The sequence below is a fragment of the Sorex fumeus genome, unplaced genomic scaffold (genome assembly GCF_029834395.1).
Source record: "Sorex fumeus unplaced genomic scaffold, SorFum_2.1 ptg000265l, whole genome shotgun sequence".
Classification (NCBI taxonomy): domain Eukaryota; kingdom Metazoa; phylum Chordata; class Mammalia; order Eulipotyphla; family Soricidae; genus Sorex; species Sorex fumeus.
In genome coordinates, this window is record NW_026606322.1 from 24672706 (window position 1) to 24686325 (window position 13620).

Below are 13620 nucleotides of genomic sequence, written 5' to 3' on the forward strand. Positions count from 1 at the left end.
CTCCCCTAAAATTTCAGCCTTCTGATAATTTTATAAAAGCAATCATATATTCTATTGGATAGCGGTCAGAGAACTATGATATCTGATTTATTAGACAAAGTTTTAGAAGAGTTCTGTGTCTTTATTACTCTCTACCCCCACCCATGATTTATCATTTGCATGGATGTATATACACTTATATTCTTCACTGGAAAAAAATATACATTTACATTTTCACTGTAGTTTCCTATTAAGAGATTCAAACTGTGTGTGTGTGTGTGTGCGTGTGTGTGCGCACACGGGCGTGTGTGTATCAGATTCCAGATTCTCCAGATGTACTTAGAATTAAGTTAACATCTCCTCTTAAGGAGCTATGTTTATTCTTGAATAAGTACAAAGCAAATACTAAATCCTTGTTGATTTTTTTTTCTTTAATATCTCTACAGCCTCTGTACATTAATACTAAGACAATGTCTTATGGCTTGGTTTCAAAATTTTGCAGAAATTTGTAAGAGTAAACTAGTTATTTTTATTTGCCCATGTAGTACCTATATTTCCATGAAATTCTAATTTATCTGTGGGGGAAAAAAATTGGCCAGTCCTTGAAGTTCATTTTTGCTACAAGTGTACTTGCTAATCTAAGCTATAGCTGAGAACTGGGTTAAAATCCAGCATAATTTATTTACCAGTTATGTGACTATAGACTAAGTGATTTAACTTTGAGAACCTATTTCCCCTTAAAAAAATAGAGATTATGGGTAACTTTTTATTGAGTTGTACCTTATAAACACTTTTAAATCACTTAAGTAATTCAGCCGACATAAAGAGCACACTATTTTTTTTAGGGCCAGAGAGATAGTACAGGGGTTAATATTCTTACCTTGTACATGGCCAGCCCCAGTTTGATACCCAATGCCACGTGTTGTCTCCCAGGCATCATAAGCGCGTAAAGCCAGGAGCAAGCCCTGAGTATTTCTGAGTGTGGGCTCTCATGCCCCAAAAAAACAACAGCAAAATAGAAAATAGAATGCCATTTATTTATCACCTCCTTCTTCTCCTCCTATCCAGATTAGACATATGCATGGTTTCTAAAGTCCTTCTGTGGTTATAGGGAGAAGATGAAATATTTTATTTTTAGCTTCCTGATGCCATCAATGTTAAGAATACTTAATTTGCCTGATTATGCTTTAAAATATTGTTATTTAGTAACAGAAAAGATTTAAAGTTCAAATCAAATCAGGTATCTTTGTATGGCCTAGGAAAACTTATTTATTTTTATTCTTAGAAAACTCTTCTATGTCTTCTTTTCCCAATGAGTCTAGAAAAACTGATATTCTTTCTTCCAACAGTGTTGTATTTATTACTGAGACAACATCTACTGATATAATTATTTCCCCTCGAGCAATAAACACTTATCCTTCAAGACACTTGACAGAAATCCTAGGATGTCCAGCCTCAGTCTTTTCCTTAGAATTCACTTAAAGAAGTGTTTTTCATAGTTATTTTAAAATTATTTAAAGTTAATTGTATTATTTCAAGCATTTAAACCTATTTTTGGTATTCAGTTCTTTCAATACTTTGTAGGATTTTAGGAAATTGTTATGTTTTACTTAAATATAAAAACTCTATAAATTCATTTTCTGACTACAGAGCTATAGTGAATTATACACAATAATACTGGTATAATGGTGAGACATCTCTGACCACTAGTTAAAAAGGATTGATCTCAACATTTAGACCTCATTACCCTCCTGTGAGGTGTTGACTGGCCCACCCAACAGGATTAAGCCCAAGAGTAAACAAAAACAAGAAATGAGTGGTAGTGTTGATATTTTCAAAGCCGGAAAATAGAATTTAAGTGTAGCAAATGGTTTGCAGATTGATCGTGGACTCTTAGAGACTTTTTCCTCTTAGCCTTTAGTTTTGCTTAATGAGTATTTTCTTGCAGGCAATAGTTTCACAGATTTTAAGGTCAACCAGAAAGATACTTTATTTTTCCACGAACTGAAGAAAGCATTTATTTGTTTAAATGATATTGAGATCTCAGTGTGTGTTTTTTTATAAATGTTCTTTTCATACAGATAGTTATTTATAGTCCTGTTATATTTTTCCATTGCTGCTTTTTTCATTTTCTTTTAAAAAACAGATTTATTTTTGGCTTGCAGTATTATATGATTTCTAGCTTTATACTTCTGTTGATGCTAGAGGAATCAATGAAATTAGCACCAGTGTTCCAGTGTCATCCTTTATATATATATATATATATATATATATATATGTACGTATGTCTGTGTGTCTGTCTCTATGTCTTATATACAATAGAGATACATATCTTATACAAATTTATATATATAATTAATATATAATATAATATTTATATGTTAGGATTCTCTTACCATACCAGGGTATAGCACACAAGCACATGTAAGGAAAGACCTTTGTATACCCATATATGAATGTCATACAATAAGGAACCTTATTATGTATTCTAAGAATATACATAATCTTCCTGACCATCATCACTTTTATTTGTTCATTACAATGGACATCTTGCTGATTAATTTCTACCACCATGTTCAGATTCTGGGATAAATAAACCTATGACTTTATAATAAGCATGTCAGAAACAAGTTCTGCCCTTATGAGGCCTTTTATTTATTTATTTTTATTTATTTATTTTTTTTCCTTTTTTTATTAGTGAAAAACCATGAGGTACAGTTATAGGCTTACAAATTTTGAGGCCTTTTATCTAAGAATTTATGTTTAAAAATAATTTTGTCACAATTACTAATATTCATTGATTTGAATAAAGTAAAATGATATATTTTTTTGTCTGTTTGCTTTGGGGTCACACCTGACTGTGCTTGGAGCTTACTTCTATCTCTGTACTCAGGAATCATTCCTGACAGTGTTCAGGGGACCATATGTGGTACATCAGCACTCTGTAAGGCAAGTGCCAATCTACTATAGTCTCTCTCTCAACCCCCCCAAAAAAGATTCTTGATCCCTGGGAATATCTTATTTGTATGCTATCATATTTCCAGAGCAGTAATAGAGCATTTTTATGATCAACTTTGCATCTAATCAGTTTTAAGTAAAACAAATATATAACCAACAACAATTTAGCAACATACAATGATGGAAGGAGGACTTTTTCCCCCCACCTAAAAATACCTTCTGGGAATAAGTTTAGGGAAAATGGGGTCCTAGATTAAAAACTGTAGAATGGATGATGACTGTACATTTATAAAAGAAGCACCATGAGAGTGGGCCAATATTATGTCTTGATACAAAGAATTTAGAATGTGGGGTCAGAAAGATAGTGCAGTGGGTAGGGATTTGCCTTACACACAGCCAATCCAGATTTGATCCTCAGTATCCCATATGGTCCCCTGAGTCAGCCAGGAATGATCACTGAGCACCAAGCCATGAGTAAATCCTGAGCACTGCTGTGTGTGGCCCCCGAACAAATGATAACAAAATTAATATAGAAAGTAAGGAAGTGAATCCAGTGTCACTAGATGTAAGAGAAATGGGATTAGGGCAATAGATGGTCCTGGCATTTTTTCCAAAGCAATAAAATAAAGAAGTCAAGCTATACATAATTTCTCACCCAGAATATAAGAGTGAAATAAGAGGTGGTTAAATTTTTCTAATAGACCTACTTAGTAATAAATAGAATCCCCTGGAGCTATGACTTGAAATTGGCTTAAAGCAAGTCTGAGATCAGCAACCACCTGCGTTCTTGGCCTTTGGCACTCATTCTTGTTTTAGCACTGTAGCACTGTCCTAGCATTGTTCATCAATTTGCTTGAGCAGGCACCAGTAAGATCTCCATTGTGAGATTTGTTGTTACTGTTTTTGGCATATCGAATACGCCACGGTTAGCTTGCCAGGCTTTGGCGTGTAGGCGAGATACTCTTGGTAGGTTGCCTGGCCCTCCGAGAGGGCAGGTGGAATTGAACCCAGGTTGCCTGCATGTAAGCCAAAAGCCCTACCTGCTGTGCTATCGCTCCAACCCATTCTTGTTTTACTCTTTAAAACTGTAGCGAGGCTTGCTTACTCTTCAAGCCGGTGTTCTCCCTCGACCACGTATCTCGCTTGCTTTTCTCTGGGTCTCTGCTCACAGGTTTTAGAGAAGTCCATGTTTTCTCTTGAATACCTATTCCTCTCTTTCTCTCTCCTCACATCTCCCTACGCTGAGTTCTTTCAATAAAAACTATCTTGCTCCACCAAAAAATCAAAAACCAAAAAATAACATTGTAGCTAGGCTAAAGAAACTTTTATATTACAATATGATGGATTTACTCTCAGTATATTTGCATATTGAAACTCAATATTCTTTCTGATTTTGAAGACTTTTGCAAAGCAGTAGTAGATCCACCTTCCCAAACTGGAATCTTTTTTTCTGGACTTTTCAGTATGTGGTACAACATAAAGAGCCTTCTCCATTTTTCAGTGCCCTTCAGTTTGATAGTCTTTCTTATGGTTCAGAAGCATTAGGTTGTCACTGAATTAAAAGTAACCCCAATGAGTAAATCCTCCATTGAGATTCCCACTCTTGGTTGATTTCTGTACAGAATGATAGAAGAAAAAATAATCTACCTCTTAACAGTTTATGTTTTCTCCTCCCCTGTCTTACTATATACTGACAACCGTTTGGGCAGAAAAGAGAATGTTTTAAATTGTGGTGCTATTTTTCATTTACAAACTCAACTCTTACATGACCATAACAACTAATCTTGTATTCAAACAACCTTTGTTTCTATGGTTACCCTGTTTTATTTCATCTGAATGTAAAGCTTTCTTTAAATCTGCCTAGATTTTAGAAGGGCTAAAGTCTCTGAGGAGAAACACAGAAACAAATCTACCTTTCATAAAATGGCAGCAAACTTTCATGGTACAAGGACATGCTAGTTGTTACTCTCCTCCTGACCATGCCAAAGGAGTGGGAATTCAGTACCACTTAATAAGCCCAGTGTGTGACCACAAACAAATGAGTTCACTGTTATGAACTTCTTTATCTGTGAAATGAAGATAACACCCCATTATCTAGAAATTTGGGACAGTGCTTACTGTCCCCAATTCAGAAAATATATGAGAAAGCACTGTGCACAGGGTAAAGTGCCATCTAAATGTAAGCTAACATGACGATAAATTCCACAACACAAAAAGACTTTGTAAAAAATCGCTTTGTGTGATGAGTGCTTTCTCTTTAGAACTCTCTCCCCAAATTGCCATCCCAGTCTGCTTATGTTTATACTTTGAAGCCCTTTGATGTTCCTGCTGGCAGAGTTCAGAGTTCATTGTAAATATATAGCACTCTTCTCACACCACCCCAGAGGCAGTGATACTGGCATTTATTTCAGGGCAAGAAAGATCAAAAGCCAGTGTCCATGATTGTTTCCACATCAGTCTTGAAACTGGCAGCCCACAGCCAACACTTGCTACACCTCCATAGAAGTGGCCTCAAGGCACCATTTAGATGTCATAACATCTTTCCAAATTAACATCTCTTTTATTTTACTTTTTCTTTTGAAAAGCAATTTACGATGTTTACTCAAGTCCTCTGACACCAGATGAGCCTGAAGCATCAGAACCCCACACAGGTACACCTTACCTCTCAATCCTATTTTTAAGGGGGATGGTGGTTAGGGAGGACCCTGGTGTTCTTACATTGCTGCACCTAGTTTGCCCTTTTCTTTTTGCAGAGTGAGAAAGAGAGCTCCCTAAAGCTCCGTAGGAGAACAATTGTAATCTGTGTCAGGCAAATGAATTTTACCCACTCGCCCCATTGAGTGATTGTGTCTTCACCTCCATTCATAAATAAACTGCCACGAAGGCAAAGTAATGCAATGAATGGTTGCTCAGTTATGCAAAATACTAAAAATATTTTAGCATCCTGGAGATAATTTTTCTATTAGTTCTCTAAGGCAGGGGAGGAACATGACTTTTCTTTCCCTCCAAGAACATTTGGGATTATTCAGAGACATATTTCAGTTATTTCAACTGGAGGAGGTGATACTGACATCTAGTGACACTCCTAGAACTACTACAAACAGGCTAACCCCCAACTTAAAACGCACCCCTACATCTACACACACGCAGAATGAATTACCCAGTCCTAAAGCTCAATAACGCTGAAGTGATAAAATCTTATTATAGAAAATTATGTCATTCATTTGCTCACAGAAGTTTATAAATTTATCCATAGAATTCTCCATTGAATTTGTTCAGCACTGGCATTCATTTACTGATCCATTTTATTGTGAATTTAGCTCAGTCCAATAATTCATTTTAACTAGCATTTAATAAGCACCTGCTAAACTGAGAATTTGTAAGTGATTCAAACTCATTAAGATTGCTCTCTGTCAGACATTGCTATGTGACTACTTTTTTCCCTGTGGCTTTATTTGTACTATGATAAATGTAAATAACTTTAAACATCAGTAGAAAGTTTATAAAATTAAAAAGCTGAGAATTTCACTTAGCACTTAAATGGTAAAAAGCTGAAATCAAGTTCAATATATAAAATACACTTTTATCGTGATTTAAAATATATATATATATTTTAAACTGGGTTCATCAACTTCTAATGAAACTAATTTAAAACCATTGGCATTCATTACTAATGTTCTTGATGTTTTTCCCTCTACAAGGCATAATTTATTACTCATGAGTTTGTATTTTATTCCTGGGGCCTTCTACTGCTTTCTTAAATGTTGACATTTGTTCCAACAGCAACAAGTGATCATATTCTGGATTCTGTCCCACCTAAAACTTCTAGAACTTTTGAACAGCCAAAGGCAACACCGGGTAATGTTTTTAACAGAAAATTGCACTTTGTTTTCCATCAAAAGAAAAGCGATGTGAATGCATTTCTTTCAAATGACAATTTTATCACACCTATTTCTTTCCTGCTTCTGAATGTATATTGATTTTTTTCCTATAATGAAGGAATCTTTTGTGTTTCATTTTGGGCTCTTTTTTCTTTTTGAAGTATAACAAATATCTTTTCCATCCTTAAAGGAATGAAAGTTTTGAAACTGCATGGACATCTTCTTCACCAATTCCATCTGTGTTTGTAACCAATGTCACCTCTCTTCCATGCACTGGAGTCATCTCTTACTTTTTCCCCAGTCTAATTTGTCATTTCATCCACCAGCTTTTGACTATGAGCATTTTTTTCATTCTTTATCATATACTTGCAGCATGTACTCCATAACTCCATCTAAAAGCATGTTGAAGGTCTTCAAATAGCCAATTTTAACTGGAATTACTTGCTGGGATGTGGTATTTATGTTTTCAGCTCCAAGTGAAACACCAATGGTGCCTGAAAAAGTGGAAATCTTTACCAGTTCTGAAATGCAAGCTACAACATCTGGTAACTAATGACACTTGTATCTTTTAAAAGAACTGTTATCGTGACAAAAAAAAATAATCAGTCATATTGAGCTTTTCAGAACTTTTTTGGTGCTAAACATATCACTTAATTCTCTACCATGAAATTATCTTGGTGTCTAACTAGTTGGGAGAAGGGTTTCCTTCCTATATTTCTATCAACATTACCAACCAGAAGTAGTAACAGGGTTCTACCCAAAGTATAGATGATTATTTTAAGATGTATTCCTTTTCCTTATTTAAGTTTTTTTTTCAAAATAATCTAAGTATAAAGAACACCAAGTTAGCTTTGTAGTCCTGAACATAAAAACAATAGGTAACACTGCCTGTGTTGTTTTTACAAAATTATTGAAATAATGTGGTTCATTAACTCCTGGTGAGTTAACTAGAGTGGTATAGAATTAACAAAATTCTTAATTTTTCACGATCAAAATACTAAACATTATATTTATATTTATCCCCTGTATCTCAGTATTGTGGGGCTGGAGCAATAGCACAGCGGTAGGGCGTTTGCCTTGCACGCAGCCAACATGGCCGACCTGAGTTCGATTCCTCCACCCCTCTCAGAGAGCCCGGCAAGCTACCGAGAGTATCTCGCCCACACAGCAAAGGCTGGCAAGCTACCCGTGTTGTATTCGATATGCCAAACACAGTAACAACAAAGTCTCCAATGGAGACGTTACTGGGCCCGCTTGAGCAAATCGATGAACAACGGGAGGACAGTGACAGTGATCTCAGTATACCATATGTTTTTTTAAATTTCTCAAAAATGTTTATACTTCAGGACCCTTAATTAAATAACAAACCTTCATTTGTCTTGCAGAAATTCCTTTTGACCCAGTTAGCACTTATTTAATTAACGCCCACTATGTGAGTGCCCAGGATATTGCTAGGCATTCTAAGGAAACAAGGAAATAGAGCACAATTTTTGCACTCAGAGAGTACACACAGATAAAAACAAAATTGACCCTCAAGAAATGTTAATTATCAAAGCTGTATTCAATCTTCTTTCAGCACCCCTGCAAACTACATCTATCCCTTCTACTCCTAAACGAAAACCCAGGCCCAAACCACCAAGAACCAAACCTGGTAAATATTTCTTTAACCTTCAGTATAAAAAGCAGTGATATGTTTCTATAGTTTGAAATTTTTTACAGGGAGTGGCATAATTATGGAGCAGTATAAGGTGTGGTATTGGTCATTGTATGCTTGAAACCCTGAAATTTAAAAATAATTTTTAAAACTGCATAGAGGCAAGAGTTGAAGACACTGATGAGGAGATTGAAGGATGAGTTTCTCCTTTAAAGTGGGGAGGGGTTCAGAAATATAGTACAAGGGTTAGAGCACTTGCCTTATATGCAGCTGACCATGGTTAAAATAAATGTTAATTAATAAAAATTTATCTACAAATTTGAAATTGTGAGTAATTAGTCACATAAAACAACAAAAAATCAACATTTTCAGTAAAATTATTTTGTAACGTTTGTATGAATGGTTTTGGCTTGAATCAGGAACAAAATCTTACTGTCAGTGTAACAGAGTGAGATTATATATTGTAACTCATTTTTTGAAACAGAGCTACATATTAAAGTGAAAATTGGCATTCCTGCTTCTTACTAAGTTTTCAGTTTTTTGACAAGGCAATGACTGAGCTAGGTAACATATGATTCCAGCTTCAGTTGTTTGTAATAATATAATATGTTATAAACAATGAGAGAAAACATTACACAATGTAGTTGTGAGATGATAACACATGTATATATACTCAGAAAAAAGGAAATAAGAGTATTTCATAGACAGATAGGTTTGGACAGATAAAAAAATTAGAGGAGCAATATATATGATAGAACTGGGTCTTTTAAAGATAGAAATAATTTAACATTGAGGTTATTTTATTCACTGTCAAATAATAAATTCAGAGTGATATTGAACTAAGCTTTGCTTATTATAGTATGAATACATTTTGTGGTTTATATTATTGTGACTTAATTTAAAAAATTCTTTCCCTAAACCTTTAATCATTGTATACCAAATAGGTCAGGAATTCGAATGGGTCATTCATTTAATTTCTTTTGGATATCTTTTATATGTGTGATCTCTTAATGTTATTTTTCCTTTCCATCACCAGAAAGAACCACAAAGCCTGGAAGAGTTACACCTAAAATTACTAAAAGTCCTGATCCTACACAAACAACACTGGGTAATAATATGTCTTTAGTAGATGTGATTCTCACTTCACTGTGGAAACTCCAGTACCCAATGTTTTATATACTGTCACAACCTCTGTTTTAATCAGTTCATGTGGGCAGTATTTAATATCTTGCAGAAAATATCAAGTTTATGACCTTTATGGTTTTAGAATGCTGGATATATATTTAGACATCTAAACATAATACGTAAACACTATTCTGTTCCTCAGAAAGCTATAGTACATTGTTATTTCCTCATGTTCTCTCTAATCTTTTATTTTAAATTGGGTTTATATACAGTCCTTCATTTTGGCGGGTAAGGCCCCGAAGCTCAACTTAAAACTGGTTGGGTAAAAAAGGACCTTCTATTATAATGTTAGTGGAATTTCTATATGCTATAGTCAATAGCATTATACTTATTAATATTATATTTTCAACAAGTTTTTCCCACTAGTGTTTAGTCTTATATGTTGACTAGAAAATGTGAAGTAAAGATCCAAGATAATTACAATAATTCTCTAAGTCATGCATTAAAATTAGTCTTTTTGTAGCTAGTGTAACTAGTTGCAGTGCTATTTATGTTTTATTAAATATAGTATTAAACCTAATAAAATTTATCATTGCATTTTCATTAACTGTACTTTGTGAAATATAATCTAAATGTAATATTTCTAAAACTTTCAAGATGGGGCTGAAGAGATAGTATAGTAGATAAGGTGTTTTTGCCTTGCATGCTCCTGACCTGAGTTCAAGTCCCGGCAACTTATATTGTCCCCGAACTCATTCAGGAGTGATTTTTGAGTACAGAGTCAAGAGTAAGCCTTGAGCACCACTGAGTGTGTCCCAAAAGCTGATACATAAAACGGAAGAAGAGAAAAATGTTTCAAGTCAATGAGTTCACTGTCACTGTCACTGTCCTCCCGTTGTTCATCGATTTGCTGGAGCGGGCCCAGTAACGTCTCCATTGGAGACTTTTGTTGTTACTGTGTTTGGCATATCGAATACGTCACGGGGAGCTTGCCAGGTTCTACCGTGTGGGCGAGATACTCTCGGTAGCTTGCCGGGCTCTCTGAGAGGGGTGAAGGAATCAAACTCGGGTCGGCCATGTTGGCTGTGTGCAAGGCAAACACCCTACCGCTGTGCTATCGTTCCAGCCCAATGAGTTCATTACACTTTCAATTAATGATCATTGATTTTTAATTTTAGGTTTTTCTTTTCATGTTTTAGAATCAAGATGCCGAAAAATTGTTCATTGCTTTGTTTCTTTATTTTTTCAGCTCCCAGTAAAACACAATTTATTTCCTTGAAACCTAAAATACCTCTCATCCCAGAAGTGGCATACACCACCAAACCTGGTAATTACACTAAATGTTTAAAAGGAATAATCCAAGTAGAGTTAAGAAATTGTTTTGTGCCACTCTTTAGAGGAAGAATTTTCTATTTTGTATTGTTTAAAACATTTTTTCATGGAAAATGCAAAAATTCAGTAAGCTATCTCATTGTAACTAACCTCTTTGATATCACAGTATCACTCCAGGCCATGTGATGGATCATGATGTCTGTGACCTTCAGAGAGAAAACAAACATAAGTTGAATTGATTGAGAATGCCCTTGTTTAGGATTATGAAAGTTTCTAATACCAAACTTGACTGCAATTCTGATAATACAAAAAAATTGCCTTTCAGCCAGAAAATGAAGATGTATTTCAGTTCCCTAAGAATTCTGCCTTATTTGGGGTGAAATTCTCATTTCTAAATCAGGAAAACTTAGAAAGTGCCATATTTTTCCCTAATGCTCCATGAGTTCTTTCTAAACTCAGACTTATCTGAACTGACTTTTGTTTAATTCTTCAAAGCTATTAATGGTGTTTTTCCAGAGGGGGCAGAGATGAAGGGGAAGGGGTGTTGTCTATAATAAGAACAAAGAAAATTTTCTGTATAAGGATTGTTGAATAATATCTGTAATGATAAAATACATTTTTCTATCTTTCTACAATATAAACTTTTAAGACTTTTAAGAGTCTTTTAAGAGTTTATATTTAAAGCAGTCCCTTTTGTCATTTTTATCTAAATTTTAATTCTTTAGATTAGTGAAGAATATATATCTCATTATAATGTTCACTCGATTTTAGTGCTACTTATAAAGAGGATAGTAAGGAAAGAGATTTCTATTTAAGTGGGCATCGTTTAGTTTTTGCAATGAAGTGGGTGTGGGAGCGGGGGTGTGGGGGTAGAAAGTAACTTCTCAGTGCTTCCCATTAAAGAGGTAGAAAAATTTTCATATTCATGTGTCAAACTGAAGGAAATCAAGTATAGACAATGTGTAGTAGACACTATGATCATGAGTTCTATGGCCATGAGTGGGGGTTCTAAATTAGAACTTGCTCAGAGAGGCTATTTGGAGAAAGATGTGTAGCTAATATAATTCGAGTCCTAGCAATGTAAATCAAAAAACTCTAATAGCTATATGAGAGGAAGGTTTAATGCACGTTCATTTAAAATCATGCTTAGAGGGTTTTAGATGTAAAATAACTATTATGTTTATGCCATTTTAATAGAAAGCTATTACCAAACAGAATAAGAAATATTTCAGTATGTTTGGGTCGCTAATTTTAATAAATATTTCTCAATATAGTTACTTCTGTTGCTAAAGGATAAAATTTAAGAGCTAAAAAGCACTTCAAACATTGATTCTGGTTTATATAATTTAGACAAGTTATTAATTTCAGTGGTTTTATAAAAATATTTTTGAAAGGGAATTAATTCAAATAAGACTAATACATGCTTATCATTCTTAGGTGTTTGAGCAAAGTCTTATTTTGACATTTCATCTTAAAATGTGGACGTGAATGGAGTTCTGTTCCTTTGCCTACTAACTTTTAATCACTAAGTATATCCACATTTGCCCTTTAATGGCAAATGCAGCTGTCCCAGAAAGTATACCTGGAGCAGCCTCATGAAACAGAAAGTAATAAGTGAATCTTTGCAATCACTGCTTGAGTTTAAGCTTTTTAAATTTTGCTTTTATTTTAGAGCAGGCACCACCATTAAAGCTCTGCTGAAAACTTTGTTTCCAGCCAAAGAGAATAAATAAAACTCTAAGATTTTCTGATTCAACAGAGTTACCACCTTTACACCCTCTCCTCACACTCTGATTTTCCATTTCATGTTCCATGCAGGCTGCTTTTCCTTCAGTTTTCCTTTGTGGTTTTAAACTAACGAGCAAAAATCTACAATGATTTTGACTTGTTTTATATGCAGAATGCAGTGCTTTATTTAAAAAAAAAAAGTCCTAGCAACTACCATGTCCCAACCTGTATATGTCATCTAATTGCAATGTTTTCTTCAGTGAAGTTCATTTTTAAGATGGTAATGGCATTTTATTCTTAATTTTTTAACTTATTGAAAAAGAACTCCAGAGTACCTTACAATTAGCTGTCCCTATTTTACATGGTGCTCTATAATGGTGAACAGTTCATGCTGTTCTTATCACCAGTCACAAATCAATGAGTGAGTAATATTAATTTTTGTATAGAGGTGAGTGGTGTAGTTATTTGTTTGTAATTTGACTTTTCTTATGCAAAGTTTTTATATTACCTGTTATACTTAATATTGTTTTAAATGTTATTCATTTATTGGCTTTGGGGTCACACCTGGTGGTGCACAGTCCTTACTCCAGCTCTGCATTCAGGATCATTCCTGGTGGAGCTCAGGGGAGTATCTGTCATGTCAGGGATCAAACCTGCGTCAGTGGTGTACAAGGCAAACTTCAACTCACTGTACTATCGCTCCAGTCCAGAGTTTGTTTTTAAATATTTGTTGAATTGTCAAGAGGAAACCTTGTTAAAACAGTAATTGCTTTGATAAATACTGGCTTCGATATTTTTAATGGATGGGTGAATTAGAGGCTTAAACAAGGGGTTTTTGAAGAAAATGTTTTGCTTTAGAAATCTATCTTAGGAAGCCACTGAATGTTGAGGAGAAAGGTCTAAAAGACATACACAGGGCTTTACAGCCCAAAAAGAAAGAATACACATTCTTTACCAGTGCAC

The 13620-nt window shown here is 34.6% G+C and overlaps 1 protein-coding gene across 16 annotated transcripts in view; it reads left to right on the plus strand.

Moving 5' to 3' along the window:
- The window catches only part of ABI3BP (ABI family member 3 binding protein), a 257618-nt gene that overhangs the window by 154415 nt on the left and 89583 nt on the right, over positions 1-13620 (plus strand). For 15 of the 16 annotated variants that reach the window (XM_056109092.1, XM_056109100.1, XM_056109096.1 and 12 more), the window contains exons 14-19: positions 5523-5588; positions 6721-6795; positions 7289-7363; positions 8395-8469; positions 9509-9580; positions 10847-10924. In XM_056109092.1, the coding sequence (XP_055965067.1) occupies positions 5523-5588; positions 6721-6795; positions 7289-7363; positions 8395-8469; positions 9509-9580; positions 10847-10924 (441 nt within the window). The remainder of the gene's footprint in view (positions 1-5522; positions 5589-6720; positions 6796-7288; positions 7364-8394; positions 8470-9508; positions 9581-10846; positions 10925-13620) is intronic. The other variant, XM_056109104.1, reaches the window with a different exon arrangement.